Source organism: Coregonus lavaretus, assembly GCF_964263955.1.
Source record: "Coregonus lavaretus genome assembly, contig: HAP1_SCAFFOLD_4139, whole genome shotgun sequence".
Classification (NCBI taxonomy): domain Eukaryota; kingdom Metazoa; phylum Chordata; class Actinopteri; order Salmoniformes; family Salmonidae; genus Coregonus; species Coregonus lavaretus.
Genome location: NW_028156852.1, coordinates 17,712 through 39,365, shown reverse-complemented (window position 1 = coordinate 39,365; position 21,654 = coordinate 17,712). Strand labels below are relative to the sequence as shown.

The 21,654-nt window shown below is 41.5% G+C and overlaps 1 protein-coding gene across 1 annotated transcript in view; it reads right to left on the bottom strand.

Annotated features, from left to right (window-relative positions):
• LOC311119636 (ATP-binding cassette sub-family A member 2-like) overlaps nucleotides 1-21,654 on the bottom strand; it is a gene marked incomplete at both ends in the record, with an annotated part of 52,773 nt that overhangs the window by 13,864 nt on the left and 17,255 nt on the right. Inside the window, 11 exons of the mRNA XM_084194309.1 lie at nucleotides 390-510; nucleotides 1,219-1,436; nucleotides 4,083-4,256; nucleotides 4,717-4,913; nucleotides 6,063-6,275; nucleotides 6,709-6,889; nucleotides 7,280-7,480; nucleotides 11,457-11,661; nucleotides 12,052-12,202; nucleotides 14,783-14,973; nucleotides 15,512-15,626. Of these exons, the coding sequence (XP_084050435.1) occupies nucleotides 390-510; nucleotides 1,219-1,436; nucleotides 4,083-4,256; nucleotides 4,717-4,913; nucleotides 6,063-6,275; nucleotides 6,709-6,889; nucleotides 7,280-7,480; nucleotides 11,457-11,661; nucleotides 12,052-12,202; nucleotides 14,783-14,973; nucleotides 15,512-15,626 (1,967 nt within the window). The remainder of the gene's footprint in view (nucleotides 1-389; nucleotides 511-1,218; nucleotides 1,437-4,082; nucleotides 4,257-4,716; nucleotides 4,914-6,062; nucleotides 6,276-6,708; nucleotides 6,890-7,279; nucleotides 7,481-11,456; nucleotides 11,662-12,051; nucleotides 12,203-14,782; nucleotides 14,974-15,511; nucleotides 15,627-21,654) is intronic.

The following is a 21,654-nucleotide window of genomic DNA, read 5'->3' as shown; positions in this document are numbered from 1 at the left end:
TGGAGGCTGTTATAGCAGCAAAGGGGGGACCAACTCCATATTAATGCCCATGATTTTGGAATGAGATGTTTGATGATCAGGTGTCCACATACTTTTGGTCATGTAGTGTAGATAACTTGTGAAAAGTCTATATCAGCATTTAACATCCGGCAACTCAGACGCTACACTGCAAGCTCAGCAGAAACGAAATTCATGATGTGAATTTAATTTAATTATTAACGTAATAAAGCCCTTCCACAAACAACTTTATTGATCCGTTTAGCTGCAGACAGACACACTGGGATTTGGTCTCACCCACAAAAATAGAATCACTAGAATGGGCATCCCTATTCAAGTCAATGATACCATAATGGGTGGATTGGATTGGCAGCCGTTTTGAGTGTACTCACCTGCATCACTGTTCTCCAGGGACTGGTCCTCCTCTGACACCTTGAGGAAGACCTCCTCCAGAGTGGTGTCCATCACCCCAAAGCTGGTCAGAGCCAGAAGGTCCAGACTCTGCTCTAACGCCTAGGAATAGGGAATATGGGCTGTGGTTAAAAGTAATGCACTAGAGGGCCTCCCGAGTGGCGCAGCGGTCTAAGGTACTGCAGTGCTGGAGGCGTCACTACAGATCCGGGTTCGATCCCGGGCTGTATCGCAGCCGGCCGCGACCGGGAGACCCATGAGGCGACGCACAATTGACCCAGCATCGTCCGGGTTAGGGGAGGGTTTGGCCGAACGGGATGTCCTTGTCCCATCGCGCTCTAGCGACTCCTGTGGCGGGCCGAGCACATGCCACAGGAGTTGTGATTTATTTATTTTTTATTACAAAATACATGCTGACACGGTCGCCAGTTGCACAGTGTTTCCTCCGACACATTGGTCCAGCTGGCTTCTGGGTTAAGCAAGCAGTGTGTCATGAAGCAGTGCGGCTTGGCAGGGTCGTGTTTCAGAGGACGCGTGGCTCTCGACCTTCACCTCTCCTGAGTCCATACGGGGGTTGCAGCGATGGGACAAGACTGTAACTACCAATTGGATATCACGAAATTGGGGGTAAAAAGTAAATAATTAAATGAAACAAATTAAAAAGTAGTGCACTATAAAGGGAATAGGGTGCCATTGGGGACGCAGCCTGAGTCTGTCTGTCTAAGTGAGTACCTGAAAGAGTCTCTAGGTCTTTGTCTGTCTGACTGTGTGCCTTCATCTCTAGGTCTGTGTATGTGTCGAAGTGTGTACCTGAAAGAGCCGCTCGAAACAGCCCTTCTTGACAGCCTCCGAGGGCAGCACGTAGGACAGCTCAGTGTTGGAGTCAGACACCAGCAGACAGGACCCCACAAACTGACGGATGAACTTGGTGACCCGGGCCTCTGAGCAGGGAGACAGGGAGGAGGAGGAGGGGGACAGGGAGGAGGAGGGGGACAGGGAGAAGGGAGGCTGGGGCTGGGTGACCTGGTCTGGAGGCACAAACACACAACATTATGGATGGATGGAGGACAAGGAGAATAAGTAGGCAACAGGAAAAATAGAGGAGAAACTTTAGAGGCAAAATATGTACAAGCAGTAGGGGAGAGTGGGGTAAGGTGAGTCACCCTTGTTTCTAGGAAACCATACACAAAATGAATCATTTAGTGTGAGGTCATCATTTCATGGAGTCTATGAAGGAAGAAACCACTTGGAAAAAGTGGTAAGCAAGTTAGGTCCAAAAAACAGATTTTCACCAAGTCAAAATAATTTATTGTGTTAGAGGTTTCATGATGCTTGTATCTAACCCAATGTATATAATTTCAAGATTGTTCTATACATCAGTTGGGGTCTCTATAAGCTTCAATATGATGTCCTAAACCTATCATGAAAGTGCATCCTTGTAGCTGTGTGGACTAATATTGTCAAAATGTTTGCCTTAGGGTAAGTTGAGCCAATGGCCATGGAGCAAGTTGAGGTAATGGCAAGAAAGAGCAAATGTAAGTGTTTTCTTCCCAGGCATAATGCAAGGCATTATACATTTAAGGATATGAGGTAACAACACGGCCTGGCCTATGTTAAAAGTGTTTGTTAGGTGTTAAGCCTGTGTTAAAATATGCTTTAAATGATTAAAATACAAAAAGTGATTGTGATAGTGTTGGATTGTGTTTGGGAAATAACCATAGACATGGTTTAAAAAAGGTAATGGTAATATTTCATTCAGTACAGAAATGTGTAGGTCCATACCAGTGGTAAGTTGTGCCAAGAGACGATTTTTTTGGACAAGCTATGTTTTCAAAACTGTAATGTTTACAGTACATGAACTATGATTATTTCCAGGGATACACAACTTCATGAAATATACAGTTGAAGTCGGAAGTTTACATACACTTAGGTTGGAGTCATTAAAACTTGTTTTTCAACCACTCTATAATTTTGGCAAGTCGGTTAGGACATCTACTTTGTGCATGACACAAGTAATTTTTCCAACAATTGTTTACAGACAGATTATTTCACTTATAATTCACTGTATCACAATTCTAGTGGGTCAGAAGTTTACATACACTAAGTTGACTGTGCCTGTAAACAGCTTGGAAAATTCCAGAAAATGATGTCATGCCTTTAGAAGCTTCTGATAGGCTAATTGACATCATTTGAGTCAATTGGAGGTATACCTGTGGATGTATTTCAAGGCCTACCTTCAAACTCAGTGCTTCTTTGCTTGACATCATGGGAAAATCAAAGAAATCAGCCAAGACCTCAGAAAAAAATGGTAGACCTCCACAAGTCTGGTTCATCCTTGGGAGCAATTTCCAAACGCCTGAAGGTACCATGTTCATCTGTACAAACAATAGTACGCAAGTATAAACACCATGGGACCACGCAGCCGTCATACCGCTCAGGAAGGAGACGCGTTCTGTCTCCTAGAGATGAACGTACTTTGGTGCGAAAAGTGCAAATCAATCCCAGAACAACAACAAAGGACCTTGTGAAGAAGAGGAAACAGGTACAAAAGTATCTATATCCACAGTAAAACGAGTCCTACATCGACATAACCTGAAAGGCCGCTCAGCAAGGAAGAAGCCACTGCTCCAAAACCACCATAAAAAAGCCACACTACGGTTTGCAACTGCACATTCGTACTTTTTTGAGAAATGTCCTCTGGTCTGATGAAACAAACATAGAACTGTTTGGCCATAATGACCATCGTTATGTTTGGAGGAAAAAGGGGGTTGCTTGCAAGCCGAAGAACACCATCCCAATTGTGAAGCACGGGGGTGGCAGCATCATGCTGTGGGGGTGCTTTGCTGCAGGAGGGACTGGTTCACTTCACAAAATAGATGGCATCATGAGGAAGGAAAATTATGTGGATATATTGAAGCAACATCTCAAGACATCAGTCAGGAAGTTAAAGCTTGGTCGGAAATGGGTCTTCCAAATGGACAATGACCCCAAGCATACTTCCAAAGTTGTGGCAAAATGGCGTAAAGACAACAAAGTCAAGGTATTGGAGTGGCCATCACAAAGCCCAGACCTCAATCCTATAGAAAATTTGTGGGCAGAACTGAAAAAGCGTGTGTGAGCAAGGAGGCCTACAAATCTCTGTGTCTGTCAGGAGGAATGGGCCAAAATTCACCGAACTTAATGTGAGAAGCTTGTGGAAGGCTACCCGAACCGTTTGACCCAAGTTAAACAATTTAAAGGCAATGCTACCAAATACTAATTGAGTGTATGTAAACTTCTGACCCACTGGGAATGTAATGAAATAAATAAAAGCTGAAATAAATCATTCTCTCTACTATTATTCTGACATTTCACATTCTAAAAAAAAGTGGTGATCCTAACTGACCTAAGACAGGGAATTTTTACTAGGATTAAATGTTAGGAACTGTGAAAAACTGAGTTTAAATGTATTTGGCTAAGGTATATGTAAACTTCTGACTTCAACTGTATGTAGATATCTTTGTTAGAAATAATTCTATATTTCCCTTGAAGGAGTGATGCTGAATGTAAAAAATGGCTCAACTTACCCCACTCTCCTCTAAATGTACAAAGACTTGGATAGAGAAAGTGAAAACATCTGACAGCTAGTGAAAAATACAAAAGACAAACACACACACGAGGAAAGAAAGACCCACCGCCACTCTCACTCTGTTTCTTGACCAGGGTGAGTTTGTAGCCGTCTCCGTAGGTGCTCTTGAGAAAGAGTGGTGAGCCACAGCACTTGAGTTTTCCATGGGAGATGATAGCTATGCGGTCTCCAAGCAGGTCAGCCTCATCCATGTGGTGGGTGGACAGCAGGATGGTACGGCCTAGAAACACAGTTAAAAAAAGGTACTTTCAATGTACATAAAAATGTATCAATGCATTGTTTTTTGAGTGTTAGTGTGAGAAGTTTTGACTGGACCTTATGGGCACTGTGTAGGGAACAGGGTTACACCAGGTCAAAAGTAGTGCACTGTATAGGGAACAGGGTTACACTAGGTCAAGAGTAGTGCACTGTAGTGTGTGAGGTTGACATTTCACCTGTTGTATTCGGCCCATGTGACAAATAAAATTTGATTTGATTTTGATTTGATGTCTCACCCTGTTGTGAGTGCTAATGTGTGAGGGTTAAGGTTAGTGTGTGTGGTTGACCCATGTCTCATCCTGTTGTGAGTGCTAATGTGTGAGGGTTAGGGTTAGTGTGTGTGGTTGACCCATGTCTCACCCTGTTGTGAGTGCTAATGTGTGAGGGTTAGGGTTAGTGTGTGTGGTTGACCCATGTCTCACCCTGTTTGTACTTGAGGATGAGGTCCCAGATGGCTCTGCGTGCGTAAGGATCTACCCCTGCCGTGGGCTCATCCAGGATGACTGCCCGGGAGCCGCCCACAAACGCTATGGCTACGGACAGTTTCCGCTTCATTCCTCCAGACAGAGTCTGGACCAGGCTGTGCCGTTTATTACTCAGCTCCAGATCCTCGATCATCCTGACAACACAAACACAACATTTAGTCATTTACATTATTTTGAGCTGTGGATAGGTATAATTAGTTACCACTGCTGGCACCCGTATTTCATAGGCAAAATTGCCATGGGGATGGGAGGGTGGCAAAATGTTTAGACTGCATGAGATGACCTGTGAAAAAGCACATTTCTCTCTCTTCCCCATGGCAAAATGTGTAGAATTGCAGGAAATTAGCTTTAAAACTGCAAGAATTCTCTCTGCCCCATGTCAAAATGTGTTGAAATGCAGGAAGTTAGCTGTTTTCCGGGGTCCCAAATGCATCTCCTCTGCTCAGCTGCACTGTCTATTCAAGCCCCTCCCCCACATATTTCTGTCAGGGGTGGTACGAGGGGGGGTTGGCACCAGACCCCCCTGAAATATGATTGGCCACCTTTGGTGACCCCTCCCACATTCTTATCGGGTCAGAGGGCTGCTCAGATTGAATCATTCTATTTTTTTCGTTGGCTGGAATATTTTTGGGGGGCTGCTCCATCAAGTTTAACGAGACCCAGCACCACTGGCAGGCTAAAACGAAAGCACCAAAACAGTATTACATCGTCTGCGCTTCTGTCGTTAGAATAAACACTTTCATAATGACCGAGTGGATGCTGACAGAATACGGTCGGGAGACAGACTCGGGAGTCGGGATCAACATTCAACGACACAAGTGTCAGTCTTTGTCCATGGTATGTTCACACTCAATTATTATATATTTATTTTTAAATATGGACTGGGCACAAGGTAGGTGTACTCTAACTATAATAAAACTCAGTCTTCATCTTTTGTGTCTTATTAATATTTGCCTTGAAATAATGATGGTAACGACTTATCCTTCCACTTACACTTCAGAATAACCAACAACAGAGGTATAATGAGTCATGTCAAGAATTGCAGGAAATGCGTTTTTAAATGTCTCAGAAATTACGGGGGAGGACCCCAGGACCCCCCGTCTACTGTTCGTCCCCCCCAAATTCTACACCACAATTTCGCCCTTGCTGTAATTATATATACCATCTCTACCCTTCAACATGAAGAGGTGAGCTTTTATCCTAATCTATCTAATGCCATGTTGATAGTTTAACACCTTAGGGTCTTTAATTTGGTTAAACCATAAAAATGGGATGTGACATACTTGTCCATCTCCTTGCGGATGTCTTCCTCGGCCATGCCTTTGAGTTTAGAGTAGAACCACAGGTGCTCCTCCACACTGAGCTTGTCAAAGAGCACGTTGTGCTGGGGACACATACCCAGGTTCTGCCTGATACGCTCCATGTCAGTACGGATGTCATGACCGTAGATGGTGGCTGAGCCCGAGGTGGGCGGGAACAGACCTGTCAGAATAGACCTGGGGATGGTAGCAGAAAACTAATGGTAGTTATTGATAGGGTTAGTTATAGAAGGAAGAAATGGACACAGAAAACAAAGGTGACACTGTATTTGAAGGCCATTTTGTGGACGTTATGGGGGATGTTATGGGAATGTTATGGAAAGATTATGGGAAAGTTATGGTGATGTTATAGCCAACATTATGTACGGCCTGTTTTTAATTCATCATTACATGAACATCTTTAAAAAATAGTTCGCCTATGTTCATCACAGACTATTAAATAATAGTTCATAAGCGGTTGATGAATAGCCCTTCAAACACAGTCTTACCAAAACATACAACACAAACCTCTCTGTCTCCTTCTGTGAATCCACACGTAAACACAACACAACAACAGAAATGACTGGGACCCTCTAACACACGTGGGCACATACACATTTATCCCTCTCACATGGTGGTTGTCTTGCCGGCTCCGTTATGGCCCAGGAAGGACACCACCTGGTTCTCGTGGAGGTTGAGGCTTAGCTTGTTGAGGGCCAGCTTATTGCCCGTCTTGTAGATCTTGGTCAGCTTGTCTATACACACCACCAGGGGCAGGTGGCTGGGCTCCTCTTCCATACCACGCATCTCCTCTGGAGGGAGGTAGAAAGATACAGAGAGAGATAATATGACATTTGAAATGTGTCTATTTGTTTGATACTTCTGAGTGTAATGTTTACTGTTCATTTTTCCATTGTTTATTTCACTTTTGTTTATTATCTATTTCAGTTGCTTTGGCAATGTAAACATATGTTTCCCATGCCAATAAAGCCCTTAAATTAAATTAAATTGAGAGAGAGAGTGAGAGAGGATACAGGCATTGTCACAGAACACGGGCAGAACCTGAACCAATTTCAGTTTCACACGTGTAAACTGATAAACATTTTTGTCCATGCGGCAAGCCACTGACAGAGGTGACAACAGATTAAAACAGACATACTCTTGTTCCTAAAAGTTCAATGCAAACATCTGGTAGGGCTTACCAGATCGCTGGTTGTCAGAGGTCAGGCTGCCGCTTGGCTTACCAGATCGCCGGTGTTCCATGGCACACGCCTGGTCCTCTTCCATGACACTCAGCCTGGCTGCTCCTCCCCAAGGCCAATCCCACGTCTCCACACGCCCACTGCCCAGCCAATAGGACTTCTGCAGGGGGAAGTACCACGGCCGAGGCAGCCCATACATCCCTGGAGGAGAGTCAGACCACTACTTGACCAGTACTACTTTGAACAGGACCCATAAGGAATAGAGCTCACCTGCTTACAATCCTTTTTTTCTCATATAATTTAAAAAACTGTTCGCTAGGCATAGGCAAGACCATAAGCAAATAGGTAAACTGGGATAATACTAAAGAGTTAATCAGGGTGATTTTTCCACAAATTGACAGGTCATCTACCTTTCCATGGTATCTTATCTATTTTTGCTAACTTTCTATTAAAATTTATTGAAGTGAGATCATTTATTTCCTTTGGGATATGTATTCCGAGTATATCCACATCACCATCAGACCATTTTATTGGTAAACTACATGGTAATGTAAAAATTGTATTTTTTAGTGATTTGTCATAATTTGTTTGTAATCCAGAGAGGTTAGAAAATGTATCTAGATCCTCTATGAGGCAGTGAATGGATTCTAGTTGTGGATTTAAAAGAAAACATGAATCATCAGCGTACAATGACACCTTTGTTTTTAAGCCCTGGATTTCTAATCCCCTGATATTATTGTTGGATCTGATTTTAATAGCTAACATCTCGATGGCCACAATAAATAGATATGCCGATAGTGGACAACCTTGATTCACTCATCTTCACAGTTTAAAACTTTCGGAGAAATAGCCATTATTTACTATTTTACACCTAGGGTTACTATACATGGTTTTGACCCATTTTATAAGAGATTCTCCAAAATCGAAATGTTCCAGGCATTTACATATAAACATCAGTCGTACTTTATCAAATGCCTTTTCGAAGTCTGCTATGCATAGCAGGCCTGGTTTCCCAGATTTTCCATAGTGTTCTATAGTTTCCAATACTTGCCTTATATTATCTCCAATGTATCTTCCATGTAAAAAAAAACCTGTCTGATTAGAATGAATAATATCAGACAATACCTTTTTAATTCTATGCACTATACATTTTGCTAGAATTTTTGAATCACAACACTGAAGTGTAAGGGGTCTCCAATTTTTTTAATGGACTGGATCTTTATATTTTCCACTTGTATCCTGTTTCAGTAATAATGAGATCAGACCTTCTTCTTGAGTGTCAGATAATCTACCATTTACATTGGAGTGGTTAAAACATGCTAATAACGGTCCTCTTAGTATATCCAAAAGGTTTTGGTATACTTCGACTGGTATGCCATCCAACCCTGGAGTTTTCCCTGACTTAAAGTCTTTAATTGCATCCAGAAGTTCCTCCTCTGTAATTTCACCTTCACATGAGTCTTTCTGTTTGGCTGTTAATTTTACATTATCAATAGAAAAGAAATCTCTACAATTAGCTTCAGTTAAAGGAGATGGAGGCGACTGAAATGAAAACATGCTTAAAGTACTTTGTTTCCTCCTTCAAGGATGTTGCTCAGTTGGTAGAGCATGGCGTTTGCAACGCCAGGGTTGTGGGTTCGAATCCCACGGGGGGCCAGTATGAAAAAATAAAAAATAATAAAAATAAAAATAATAATGTATGCACTCACTAACTGTAAGTCACTCTGGATAAGAGTGTCTGCTAATGACTAAAATGTAAATGTAAAATATCATTTGGTGAATCATGGGTTAGTCCGTCAATTGTAACCAGTTTCATTAAATTATTTTTGGTAGCATTCCTATGTTGAAGATTAAAAAATAATTTGGTGCATTTTTCCCCATATTCCATCCAGTTTGCTTTATTTTTATAATATATTACACTTGATCTTTCTTGAATAAGTTTCTCCATTTCTTTTTGTTTTTCCTCTAATTTATTCTGAGCATCTACAGTGGGGAGAACAAGTATTTGATACACTGCCGATTTTGCAGGTTTTCCTACTTACAAAGCATGTAGAGGTCTGTAATTTTTATCATAGGTACACTTCAACTGTGAGAGACGGAATCTAAAACAAAAATCCAGAAAATCACATTGTATGATTTTTAAGTAATTAATTTGCATTTTATTTGTTTTGGTACTGTCCATATGTAGTTTGTTTTTGGTCACAGGTCCAGGAATGGCTGAAGAATTGCAACATTTACCTGGAGCTAACACTGCAAATAGCACTGCTGGGTGATTTGAAAAGTTATAGTCAATCGATCAATAATATAATAATACTTTTAGCAAAAATATGTATCTTTAATTTACAATCTGTAGAAACTATGAGAATATAACTTTTGTGAAACATCAAAGCACAGTTGAAAAATATATGGCAAATATAAATAAAAAACGGATGGTTTTAAGAGATAAATGGGAGGGGTTAAGGGTAGCTGAATGATGGGATTAAAAACAAACAAAGATAACTATTGTAAAATACATAGTGTCCGTAAAATGTATATATTATGTATAAGCTGGAAGGAGAAGCCTAAGTGGTGCTGTCCATTAATTTACTACAATTAGGGGAGGGGTGGCAGGTTAGGGGAATATATATTTATATATATGTACAGTACCAGTCAAAGGTTTGGACACACCTACTCATTCCAGGGCTTTTCTTTATTTTAACTATTTTCTACATTGTAGAATAATAGTGAAGACATCAAAACTATGAAATAACACATATGCAATCATGTAGTAAGACCCAGAGTTACCTCTGCTGAAGAGGATAAGTTCATTAGAGCTACCAGCCTCAGAAATTGCAGCCCAAATAAGTGCTTCACAGAGTTCAAGTAACAGACACATCTCAACATCAACTGTTCAGAGGAGACTGCGTGAATCAGGCCTTCATGGTCGAATTGCTGCAAAGGACATCAATATTAAGAAGAGACTTGCTTGGGCCAAGAAACACGAGCAATGTACATTATATCGGTGGAAATCTGTCGTTTGGTCTGGAGTGCAAATTGGAGATTTTGGGTTCCAACCGCTGTGTCTTTGTGAGATGCAGTGTAGATGAACGGATGATCTCCGCATGTGTAGTTCCCACCGTGAAGCATGGAGGAAGAGGTGTTATGGTGTTGGGGTGCTTTGCTGGTGACACTGTCTGTGATTTATTTAGAATTCAAGGCACACTTAACCAGCATGGCTACCACAGCATTCTGCAGTGATACGCCATTCCATCTGGTTTAGCCTTAGTGGGACAATCATTTGTTTTTCAACAGGACAATGACCCAACACACCTCCAGGCTGTGTAAGGGCTATTTGACCAAGAAGGAGAGTGATGGAGTACTGCATCAGATGACCTGGCCTCCACCATCCCCCGACCTCAACTCAATTGAGATGGTTTGGGATGAGTTGGACCGCAGAGTGAAGGAAAAACAGCAAACAAGTGCTTAGAATATGTGGGAACTCCTTCAAGATTGTTGGAAAAACATTCCAGGTGAAGCTGGTTGAGAGAATGCCAAGAGTGTGTAAAGCTGTCATCAAGGCAAAGGGTGGCTACTTTGAAGAATCTCAAATATAAAATATATTTTGATTTGTTTAACACTTTTTGGGTTACTACATGATTCCATATGTGTTATTTCATAGTTTTGATGTCTTCACTATTATTCTACAATGTAGAAAATAGTTAAAATAAAGAAAAACCCTTGAATGAGTAGGTGTGTCCAAACTTTTGACTGGTACATTATATATATATATTTACAGAAAAAATATTGGGGATTGGAAATGATGCAAACAATTACATTGATAGAAGCTACAATCTATCTGCAATATGAAAGCTGATCTAACCCCCAAAGAATAACAATAAAAATGTCAGATTTTCAAATTTTTCAAGCGAAGGTCTTTAGAGAGTATGCGAGCACAGACGTTCGCTTCGCTTAGCCGAGTTTTGTTAGGAGCAAACCAAATCTATGTACAGTATGCGGACACCTTTAGTGCCTACAAAAAGACATCATTACTATTGCTCTCTATAGGGTTCCATTTGGGGTTCAGCACAATTGCTTCCATAAACATAAGTGACAAAACGGGGACACAAAAGGTGAGGGATTTAAGTGTGCAGCCAAAGACTTGAAATATGGAAATCCATATTGGCTGTTGGTTGTTTACCTGGATGCACAGCCTCTATGTACCAGGTGAGTACTCCATACACAATGGCATCGATGATGAGCATCATCATGGACAGACCAAGGTTGAAGTCATCACCCTCTACAGGCGACTGGTTGATGGTGCGCCACTGGATACCAACTCCTGACACCTCGTACAGGGCAAAATACCTAGAGCCCAGGCCGAACGCTGTGGTCGACATCAGAGACTGGCGAGAGAGGAGCAAATGAGAATAAAGACAACAGACAACAGACAACAGACAACGTGTTAAGAGCTATTGACATGTGTGAAGATCAGTGTCTTTCCAGAGCTCACTGATTCAGACCGGTCGTGTCAGAGAATATCATTGAATTTATCAATTCACAACTCTTGAAGCTTTGTTTCATCCTTCTTAGCTTTTACTCATTATGATTAAATACATTTTGATATGCCTATACACACCTGGAAACAGGTCATCTGATGCAGTGAAAAAGACAAATAACTAAATCTGGCCGTGAGCCTGGAGGGATGTTTCTCTCATTGAATTTGTCCAGACTCAGGCTAGACATGGGCACAGCGTGTGACTAACAAAAATAAGAGAACAGAGGCCAAGTCTTACAGCGATGCACTTCTCAAAGGCGGTGATCTTGTCATGGGCCACCTCCTCCCTGATGGCCACGTACATGTAGGGGACGTAGCTAAGGAAGTAGATGATCCCACCACAGGCAGACGCCAGCTTGGCTTTGGAGTATATCACTGACACCAGGAAACTGACACAAACACACGGGACACAGACAGACAAACAGGAGTAAAATACTGTAAGCATATTGAGTTTGTCCCAAATGGTAGCCTATTCCCTATATAGTGTTATACCTTTTACCAGAGCTCTATGGACCACGGTCAAAATTAGTGCACTATAAAGGGAATAGGGTGCTATTTGTAAGACAGCCTAAGCATATACAGACCATACGCGTTTAGCAAAGGAGCTGAGTCACTGTCTGTCTGATACATTAAGGAGATAGCATTTCGAAGTAACACGTTCCTCACAAAACTGAAGTCGAACGTTGACAAGTGAAACTGAGTGTAACTGCTTTTATCAAATCAGCCGCTAAATATCACGGTGACTCAGTGATTCATTAGATCTCTAACATCATGAATGTGTGTGCAGTCACTGCTGCTCTGACATCACACACAGAGAGAGAGAGAGAGAGAGAGAGAGAGAGAGAGAGAGAGAGAGAGAGAGAGAGAGAGAGAGAGAGAGAGAGAGATGAGAGAGAGAGCAAGAGAGAGACTGGTCTACGATCAGTTTCACATTTCCCCCAATAATGGTTAGGATTTCTGGAAGGTAAGCCTAAGTCCATGGCAACTTCTATCTGGGACAAGTTAAAAGTATCTACACTACATGACCAGATGTATGTGGACACCTGCTCGTTGAACATCTAATTCCAAAATTATGGGCATTAATATGAAGTTGGTCCCCCCTTTGCTGCTATAACAGCCTCCACTCTTCTGGGAAGGCTTTCCACATTGCTTCAGGGACTTGCTTCCATTCAGCCACAAGAGCATTAGTGAGGTCTGGCACTGATGTTGGGTGATTAGGCCTGGCTCGCAGTCGGCGTTCCTATTCATCCCAAAGATGTTCAATGGGGTTGAGGTCAGAGCTCTGTGCAGGCCAGTCAAGTTCTTCCACACCGATCTCGACAAACCATTTCTGTATGGACCTCACTTTGTGCACGGGAGATTTGTCATGCTGCAACAGGAAAGGGCCTTCCCCAAACTTTTGCCACAAAGTTAGAAGCACAGAAACGTCTATAATGTCATTGTTAAGATTTCTCTTCACTGGAACTAAGGAGTCTAGCCCGAACCATGTAAAACAGCCCCAGACCATTATTCCTCCTCCACCAAACTTTACAGATGGCACTATGCATTGGGGCAGGTAGCATTCTCCTGACATCTGCCAACCCCAGATTCGTCCGTCGGACTGCCAGATGGTGAAGTGTGAGTCATCACTCCAGAGAACGCGTTTCCACTGCTCCAGAGTCCAATGGCCGCAAGCTTTACACCAGTCCAACCGATGTTTCCACTTCACAATAACATCACTTACAATTGACCGGGGCGTTTCCACTTCACAATAACAGCACTTACAGTTGACCGGGGCAGCTCTAGTAGGGCAAAGAATTTGACAAACGTACTTGTTGGAAAGGCTACCAATGATGCCACCAATATACACTATATATACAATAGTATGTGGACACGCCTTCAAATTAGTGCAGAGCGAAGTTCCAGCCGCCTGAAGAGCTATTTCTGTGAATGCATGAATGAGGCCAAACCTCAGGTTTGCCAACACTTTGTCTCTTTTTTTGTCTTCCAAAACAGGCAAAGTGGTACACTATATCTCTGTATGTTTTCTTGGAAATAGCTTGCTTGGCTCAATATGTGATTTGTGATGATGCCTAATTTGAGTTTATGATAGATCATATCAGCTATTGATATTTAAAATGATTTGTTGAGAAGGGCCCCTTGACAGAGCCCCGCTCCCTCTGTGCTGAGACCCTAGCTCCGCCTATCCTACTATTTTGGGTGTGCGTCCACTCATGATGTTTACTAGACTAACATCAGAGCGGTAGCAGTGTCATCACTGAGAGCATCCTGTCGGGCTGTATCACCGCCTGGTACGGCAACTGCACCGCCCGGTACAGCAACAGCACCGCCCGCAACCGCAGGGCTCTCCAGAGGGTGGTGAAGTCTGCCCAACGCATCACCGGCGGCAAACTACCAGCCCTCCAGGACACCTACAGCACCCGATGTCACAGGAAGGCCAAAAAGATCATCAAGGACATCAACCACCCGAGCCACGGCCTGTTCAACCCGCTATCATCCAGAAGGCGAGGTCAGTAGAGGTGCATCAAAGCAGGGACCGAGAGACTGAAAAACAGCTTCTATCTCAAGGCCATCAGACTGTTAAATAGCCATCACTAGCCGGCTTCCACCCAGTTACACAACCCTGCTGCCCTATATACATAGACTTGGAATCACTGGCCACTTTAATAATGGAACACTAGTCACTTTAGTAATGTTTACATACTGCTTTACTCATTTCATATGTATATACTGTATTATATTCTACTGTATTTTAGTCAATGCCATTCCGACATTGCTTGTCCTAATATTTATATATTTCTTAATTCCATTCTTTTACTTTTAGATTTGTGTGTATTGTTGTGAATCGTTAGATACTACTGCACTGTTGGAGCTAGAAACACAAGCATTTCGCTACACCCACAATAACATCTGCTAAATATGTGCATGTGACCAATACAATACAATTTGGTTTGATTTGATTTGATTACCAGAACATGATGGTTGCAATGGCGTAGATGGAGAGGAAGAGCCAGATTATGAAGATGTCGCTGTGGAGGAGCACTCTGCCATACTTCAAGATGGCCGTCAGGGCGGTCACGGAGATGGACAGCTGGACGAAGCCAGTGATGAACCAGGCCACCCAGTGGACCGCGTTGTTCAGTCCCATCATCTTCATCACCTGCAGGCAGTACACAGGTTACCGGAAGAGGTGAATCCTCTTTTTTAGTCTTACATGCACTGATATGAATGAGGATGGGATTTAAAACCCTCCACATATCAAACAAAATAATACAATCATGTAAATATTCTAAATATTCTGAAAAACATATCATACAAATTTCAAGTTTGAGATTTCTATTTGATTGAAATCAGTATTTTTCCGACAGGGGGCAGAAGAGAGGTAGTAAATATGAGTGACATCATCCTGCTACAGGGTGCCAAAAGACATGGCAGAGAGAAGATGGCATTAATGATGTCACAGACAGACACAGGACAGGACTCTGAGATCCTAGTGTAGACAGCAGTGGGGGTTGGTGAAGGGATAATGGATCATTATATTGTTTGGAATGGAGTAAATGGAATGGTATTAAACATGCGTGTTGGATGTGTTTGATACCGTGCAATTAATTCCATTCCAGACATTTTCATGAGCCCGTCCTCTAATTTAAAGTGCCAACAGCCACCACAGGTAGACAGGTAAGCAGCTGCAGTCTCACCTCTTTGAGCCGGTGCTCCTTCTCAGCCACGATGTGTTGGATCATCATGGCTACAGAGTACACCCAGGAGATCACCATGCACAGAGGCATCATGTGCTCAATCACAAACAGGAAGCTGTGGACCCATGACAGGAAGTTTATTAATGACAAATCATAGGTTAAAGCAGGGAGAGAAAATACTACCAAAGGAAGGAAAACATAGGGGAGAGTGGGGTAAGTTGAGAGAGGGGTAAGTTGAGCCAATGGGTCAGTTGCGCCACCCCTTGTTTCTAAGAAACCATACACAAAATGTATAATTTGACCAAATATTTAGGAAGAGGTCATCATTTCATGGAGTCTGCAAAGGAAGAAACCATATGGAAAAAGTGGTAAGCAAGTTACAGTGGCTTGCAAAAGTATTCACCCCCCTTGGCATTTTTCCTATTTTGTTGCCTTACAACTTGGAATTAAAATTGATTTTTGTGGGGTTTGTAACATTTGATTTACACAACATGCCTACCACTTTGAAGATGCAAAATATTTTTTATTGTGAAACAAACAAGAAATAAGACAGAAAAACAGAAAACTTGAGCATGCATAATTATTCACTCCCCCAAAGTCAATACTTTGTAGAGCCACCTTTTGCAGCAATTACAGCTGCAAGTCTCTTGGGGTATGTCTCTATAAGCTTGGCACATATAGCCACTGGGATTTTTTGCCCATTCTTCAAGGAAAGACTGCTCCAGCTCCTTCAAGTTGGATGGGTTCTGCTGGTGTACAGCAATCTTTAAGTCATACCACAGATTCTCAATTGGATTGAGGTCTGGGCTTTGACTAGGCCATTCCAAGACATTTAAATGTTTCCCCTTAAACCACTCGAGTGATGCTTTAGCAGTATGCTTAGGGTCATTGTCCTGCTTGAAGGTGAACCTCTGTCCTAGTCTCAAATCTCTGGAAGACTGAAACAGGTTTCCCTCAATAATTTCCCTGTATTTAGTGTCATCTGAACAGAGTACCTTCTTCCATATGTTTGGGGAGTCTCCCACATGTCTTTTGGCGAACATCAAACGTGTTGGGTTATTTATTTCTTTAAGCAATGGCTTATTTCTGGCAACTCTTCCGTAAAGCCCAGCTCTGTGGAGTGTACGGCTTAAAGTAGTCCTATGGACAGATATTCCAATCTCCACTGTGGAACTTTGCAGGTCCTTCAGGGTCTCTTTGTTGCCTTTGTTTGGTCTCTTTGTTGCCTCTCTGATTAACGCCCTCCTTGCCTGGTCCGTGAGCTTTGGTGGGCGGCCCTCGCTTGGCAGGTTTGTTGTGGTGCCATATTCTTTCCATTTTTTTATAATGGATTTAATGGTGCTCCGTGGGATGTTCAACGTTTCAGATATTATTTTATAACCCAACCCTGATCTATACTTCTCCACAACTTTGTCCCTGACCTGTTTGGAGAGCTCATTGGTCTTCATGGTGCCGCTTGCTTGGTGGTGCCCCTTGCTTAGTGGTGTTGCAGACTCTGGGGCCTTTCAGAACATGTGTATACATACTGAGATCATGTGACACATAGATTGCACATAGGTGGACTATATTTAACTAATTATATATTTTACTAATTCTAAAGGTAATTGGTTGCACCATATCTTATTTAGGGTCTTCATAGCAAAGGGGGTGAATACATATGCACGCACCACTATTCCGTTATTTATTTTGTAGAATTTTTTGAAACAAGTTCTTTTTTTCATTTCACTTCACCAATTTGGACTATTTTGTGAATGTCCATTACATGAAATCCAAATAAAAATCCACTTAAATTACAGGTTGTAATCCAAGGCACTGTAGGTCCCATACATTTTTTGTGCTAGAGGTTTCATGATGCTTGTATCTAAATCAAAGTATATCATTTTAAGATTGTTCGATACATCAGTTGGGGTCTCTATAAGCTTCAATATGAGGTCCTAAACCTAGCATGAAAGTGCATCCTTGAAGCTGTGTGGGCTAATATACACTGTAAAAAAAAATCCACAAATCTAAATGTTTAAACTAATTATTATTAAGTAACTGGTTCCACAGCCTTTTTTATATTTTACTCAACTTTTCGGTCCAAGTGTTACCCAGACTTAGCTCCAACTTGAGAAAACTTCGGCAAAAATTCAGTAAATCTAAAATGATGTGTTTGCTCAACTTTCTCATTTGTTTATTCAACTATAACTTATTATTTGGCATCTTAACTAAGAGAAGACTGTGCAACTGGTTACACAAACAGTGCTTTTAACATACTATGTTTTCAACCTACATATTTGACACATATGATTACATTGTGCATGTTTATTTATAAAGTAATTATTCTTCAACGCGTCCTTACCTAGGATTTGAACTCACATCCTCTTGGTTCATGGCATTCTGATCTTGCTGCTACGCCACCATGGCTGTGTAAATTATCAATGAATCTGACTATTCTTTCATCATTCATTTGATTCACTTATTTAACTACACAATGCTAGGTTTTTCTGAATAGTTGTCTAATGTTGGTGGGGTATATTCATTACTCTGTTTTAATGTTACTTCTTAATCACTATGATAAATAAAAAAAAAGTAGTTTTTCTTGATTGTACTTTTAACAATGCTGATATTTACTTAGAAGTTCAAAGTGTAGCAATACAGGTCAAATCAGTTATTGACACAGACATTGTAGCGTAGTAGGATGATTCGAATGCTTTGCACAAAGAGGTTGTGAGTTCAAATCTCAGGGGAGGAAACATGAATTACTGTATAAAATAAATGAACACGCACAATGTGTGTCATATACAGTGGGGGAAAAAAGCATTTAGTCAGCCACCAATTGTGCAAGTTCTCCTACTTAAAAAGATGAGAGAGGCCTGTAATTTTCATCATAGGTACACGTCAACTATGACAGACAACATGAGCATTTTTTTCTCCAGAAAATCACATTGTAGGATTTTTAATGAATTTATTTGCAAATTATGGTGGAAAATAAGTATTTGGTCAATAACAAAAGTTTCTCAATACTTTGTTATATACCCTTTGTTGGCAATGACACAGGTCAAACGTTTTCTGTAAGTCTTCACAAGGTTTTCACACACTGTTGCTGGTATTTTGGCCCATTCCTCCATGCAGATCTCCTCTAGAGCAGTGATGTTTTGGGGCTGTCGCTGGGCAACACAGACTTTCAACTGCCTCCAAAGATTTTCTATGGGGTTGAGATCTGGAGACTGGCTAGGCCACTCCAGGACCTTGAAATGCTTCTTACGAAGCCACTCCTTCGTTGCCCGGGCGGTGTGTTTGGGATCATTGTCATGCTGAAAGACCCAGCCACGTTTCATCTTCAATGCCCTTGCTGATGGAAGGAGGTTTTCACTCAAAATCTCACGATACATGGCCCCATTCATTCTTTCCTTTACACAGATCAGTCGTCCTGGTCCCTTTGCAGAAAAACAGCCCCAAAGCATGATGCTTCCACCCCCATGCTTCACAGTAGGTATGGTGTTCTTTGGATGCAACTCAGCATTCTTTGTCCTCCAAACACGACGAGTTGAGTTTTTACCAAAAAGTTCTATTTTGGTTTCATCTGACCATATGACATTCTCCCAATCCTCTTCTGGATCATCCAAATGCACTCTAGCAAACTTCAGACGGGCCTGGACATGTACTGGCTTAAGCAGGGGGACACGTCTGGCACTGCAGGATTTGAGTCCCGGGCGGCGTAGTGTGTTACTGATGGTAGGCTTTGTTACTTTGGTCCCAGCTCTCTGCAGGTCATTCACTACGTCAGGGCATTATCACTGGGATATGAGTTAACAAGGCCTGGCCTATGTTAAAAGTGTAAAGTAAAAAGTACAAAGTGTTTGTTAGGTGTTCAGCCTGTGTTAAAAGATGCTTAAAATTATTAAGAGACAAAAAGTGATTGTGATTGTGTTGAATTGTGTTTTGGAGATAAAGATAGGCAGGTTTTAAAAAGGTAGTGATAATATTTAATTCAGTACAAAAATGTGTAGGCGGCTTAACTTACCCTGTCCCGCGCTCAACATACCCCATACACAGGGTAAGTTGTGTCAAGAGATCCCTTTTGGACAAGCTATATTTTCAAAACTGCAATGTTTACATGAATTCTGATTATGTCCAGGGATACACAACATCCTGAAATATATGCAGATATCTTTGTTAGAAAGAATACTACACTACCAGCCAAAGTTTGGACGCACCTACTCATTCAAGGGTTTTTCTTTATTTTTACTATTTTCTACATTGTAGAACAATAGCGAAGACATCAAAACTATTAAATAACACATATGGAATCATGTAATAAACAAAAAAGTGTTAAACAAATCAAAATATATTTTATATTTGAAATTCTTCAAATAGCCACCCTTTGCCTTGATGACAGCTTTGCACACTCTTGACATTCTCTCAACCAGCTTCACCTGGAATGCTTTTCCAACAGTCTTGCAGGAGTTCCCACATATGCTGAGCACTTGTTGGCTGCTTTTCCTTCACTCTGCCGTCCGACTCATCCCAAACCATCTCAATTGGGTTGAGGTCGGAGGATTGTGGAGGCCAGGTCATCTGATGCAGCACTCCATCACTTTGCTTCATGGTCAAATAGCCCTTACACAGCCTGGAGGTGTGTTGGGTCATTGTCCTGTTGAAAAACAAATGATAGTCTCACTAAGCCCAAACCAGATGGGATGGCATATCACTGTAGAATGCTGTGGCAGCCATTCTGGTTAAGTGTGCCTTGAATTCTAAATAAATCACAGACAGTGTCACCAGCAAAGCACCCCCACACCATAACACCTCCTCCTCCATGCTTTACGGTGGGAAATACACATGCAGAGATCATCCGTTCACCCACACTGCGTCTCACAAAGACACGGTGGTTGGAATCAAAAATCTCCAATTTGGACTCCAGACCAAAGGACACATTTCCACCGGTTTAATGTCCATTGCTTGTGTTTCATGGACCAATCAGGTCTCTTCTTATTATTGGTGTCCTTTAGTAGTGGTTTATTTGCAGCAATTCGACCATGAAGGCCTGATTCACACAGTCGCCTCTGAACAGTTGATGTTGAGATGTGTCTGTTACTTCAACTCTGTGAAGCATTTATTTGGGCTGCAATTTCTGAGGCTGGTAACTCTAATTAACTTATCTTCTGCAGCATAGGTAACTCTGGGTCTTCCATTTCTGTGGCGGTCCTCATGAGAGCCAGTTTCATCATAGCGCTTGATGGTTTTTGCGATTTCACTTGAAGAAACTTTCAAAGTTCTTGAAATGTTCCGTATTGACTGAACTTCATGTCTTAAAGCAATGATGGACTGTTGTTTCTCTTTGCTTATTTGAGCTGCTCTTGCCATAATATGGACTTAGTCTTTTACCAAATAGCGCTATCTTCTGTATACCCCCCCACCCCCACACCTTGTCACAACACAACTGATTGTCTCAAACGCATTAAGAAGGAAAGAAATTCCACAAATTAACTTTGAAGAAGGCACACCTGTTAATTGAAATACATTCCAGGTGACTACCTCATGAAGCTGGTTGAGAGAATGCCAAGAGTGTGCAAAGCTGTCATCAAGGCAAAGGGTGGCTATTTGAAGAATCTCAAATATAAAATATATTTTTATTTGTTTAACTACATGATTCCATAGGTGTTATTTCATAGTTTTGATGTCTTCACTATTATTCTACAATGTAGAAAATAGTACAAATAAAGAAAAACCATGGAATGAGTAGGTGTGTCCAAACTTTTGACTGATACTCTATATTTCCCTTGACTGAGTGATGCTGAATGTAAAAAAAAAAAACTCTCATCTTACCCCACTCTCCCCTAACCCATGCATAATTTGAATGTTATTTATAACAGTGAGAGTTATGCACATGCATCTTAAATTAGGATTTGGACATAAATGAGAGTCAGGATCTGAGAGAGATAGAGAGCAAATTAGAGTAAAGAATAGATACAGTAACATGTCTTACTCATCTCTAGTGTAGCTACCAAAGGAAGACGTGTGACATATTTCATTATTTACCTATCTATCTAATATACAGGGACAAAGCAAAGTCATCATCTCAGAATAACATAGAAATAGAAGTGACAGAATGAACAGAACGTGAGAGAGAAGAGAGGAGAGGTGTATAGAGCGAGTTC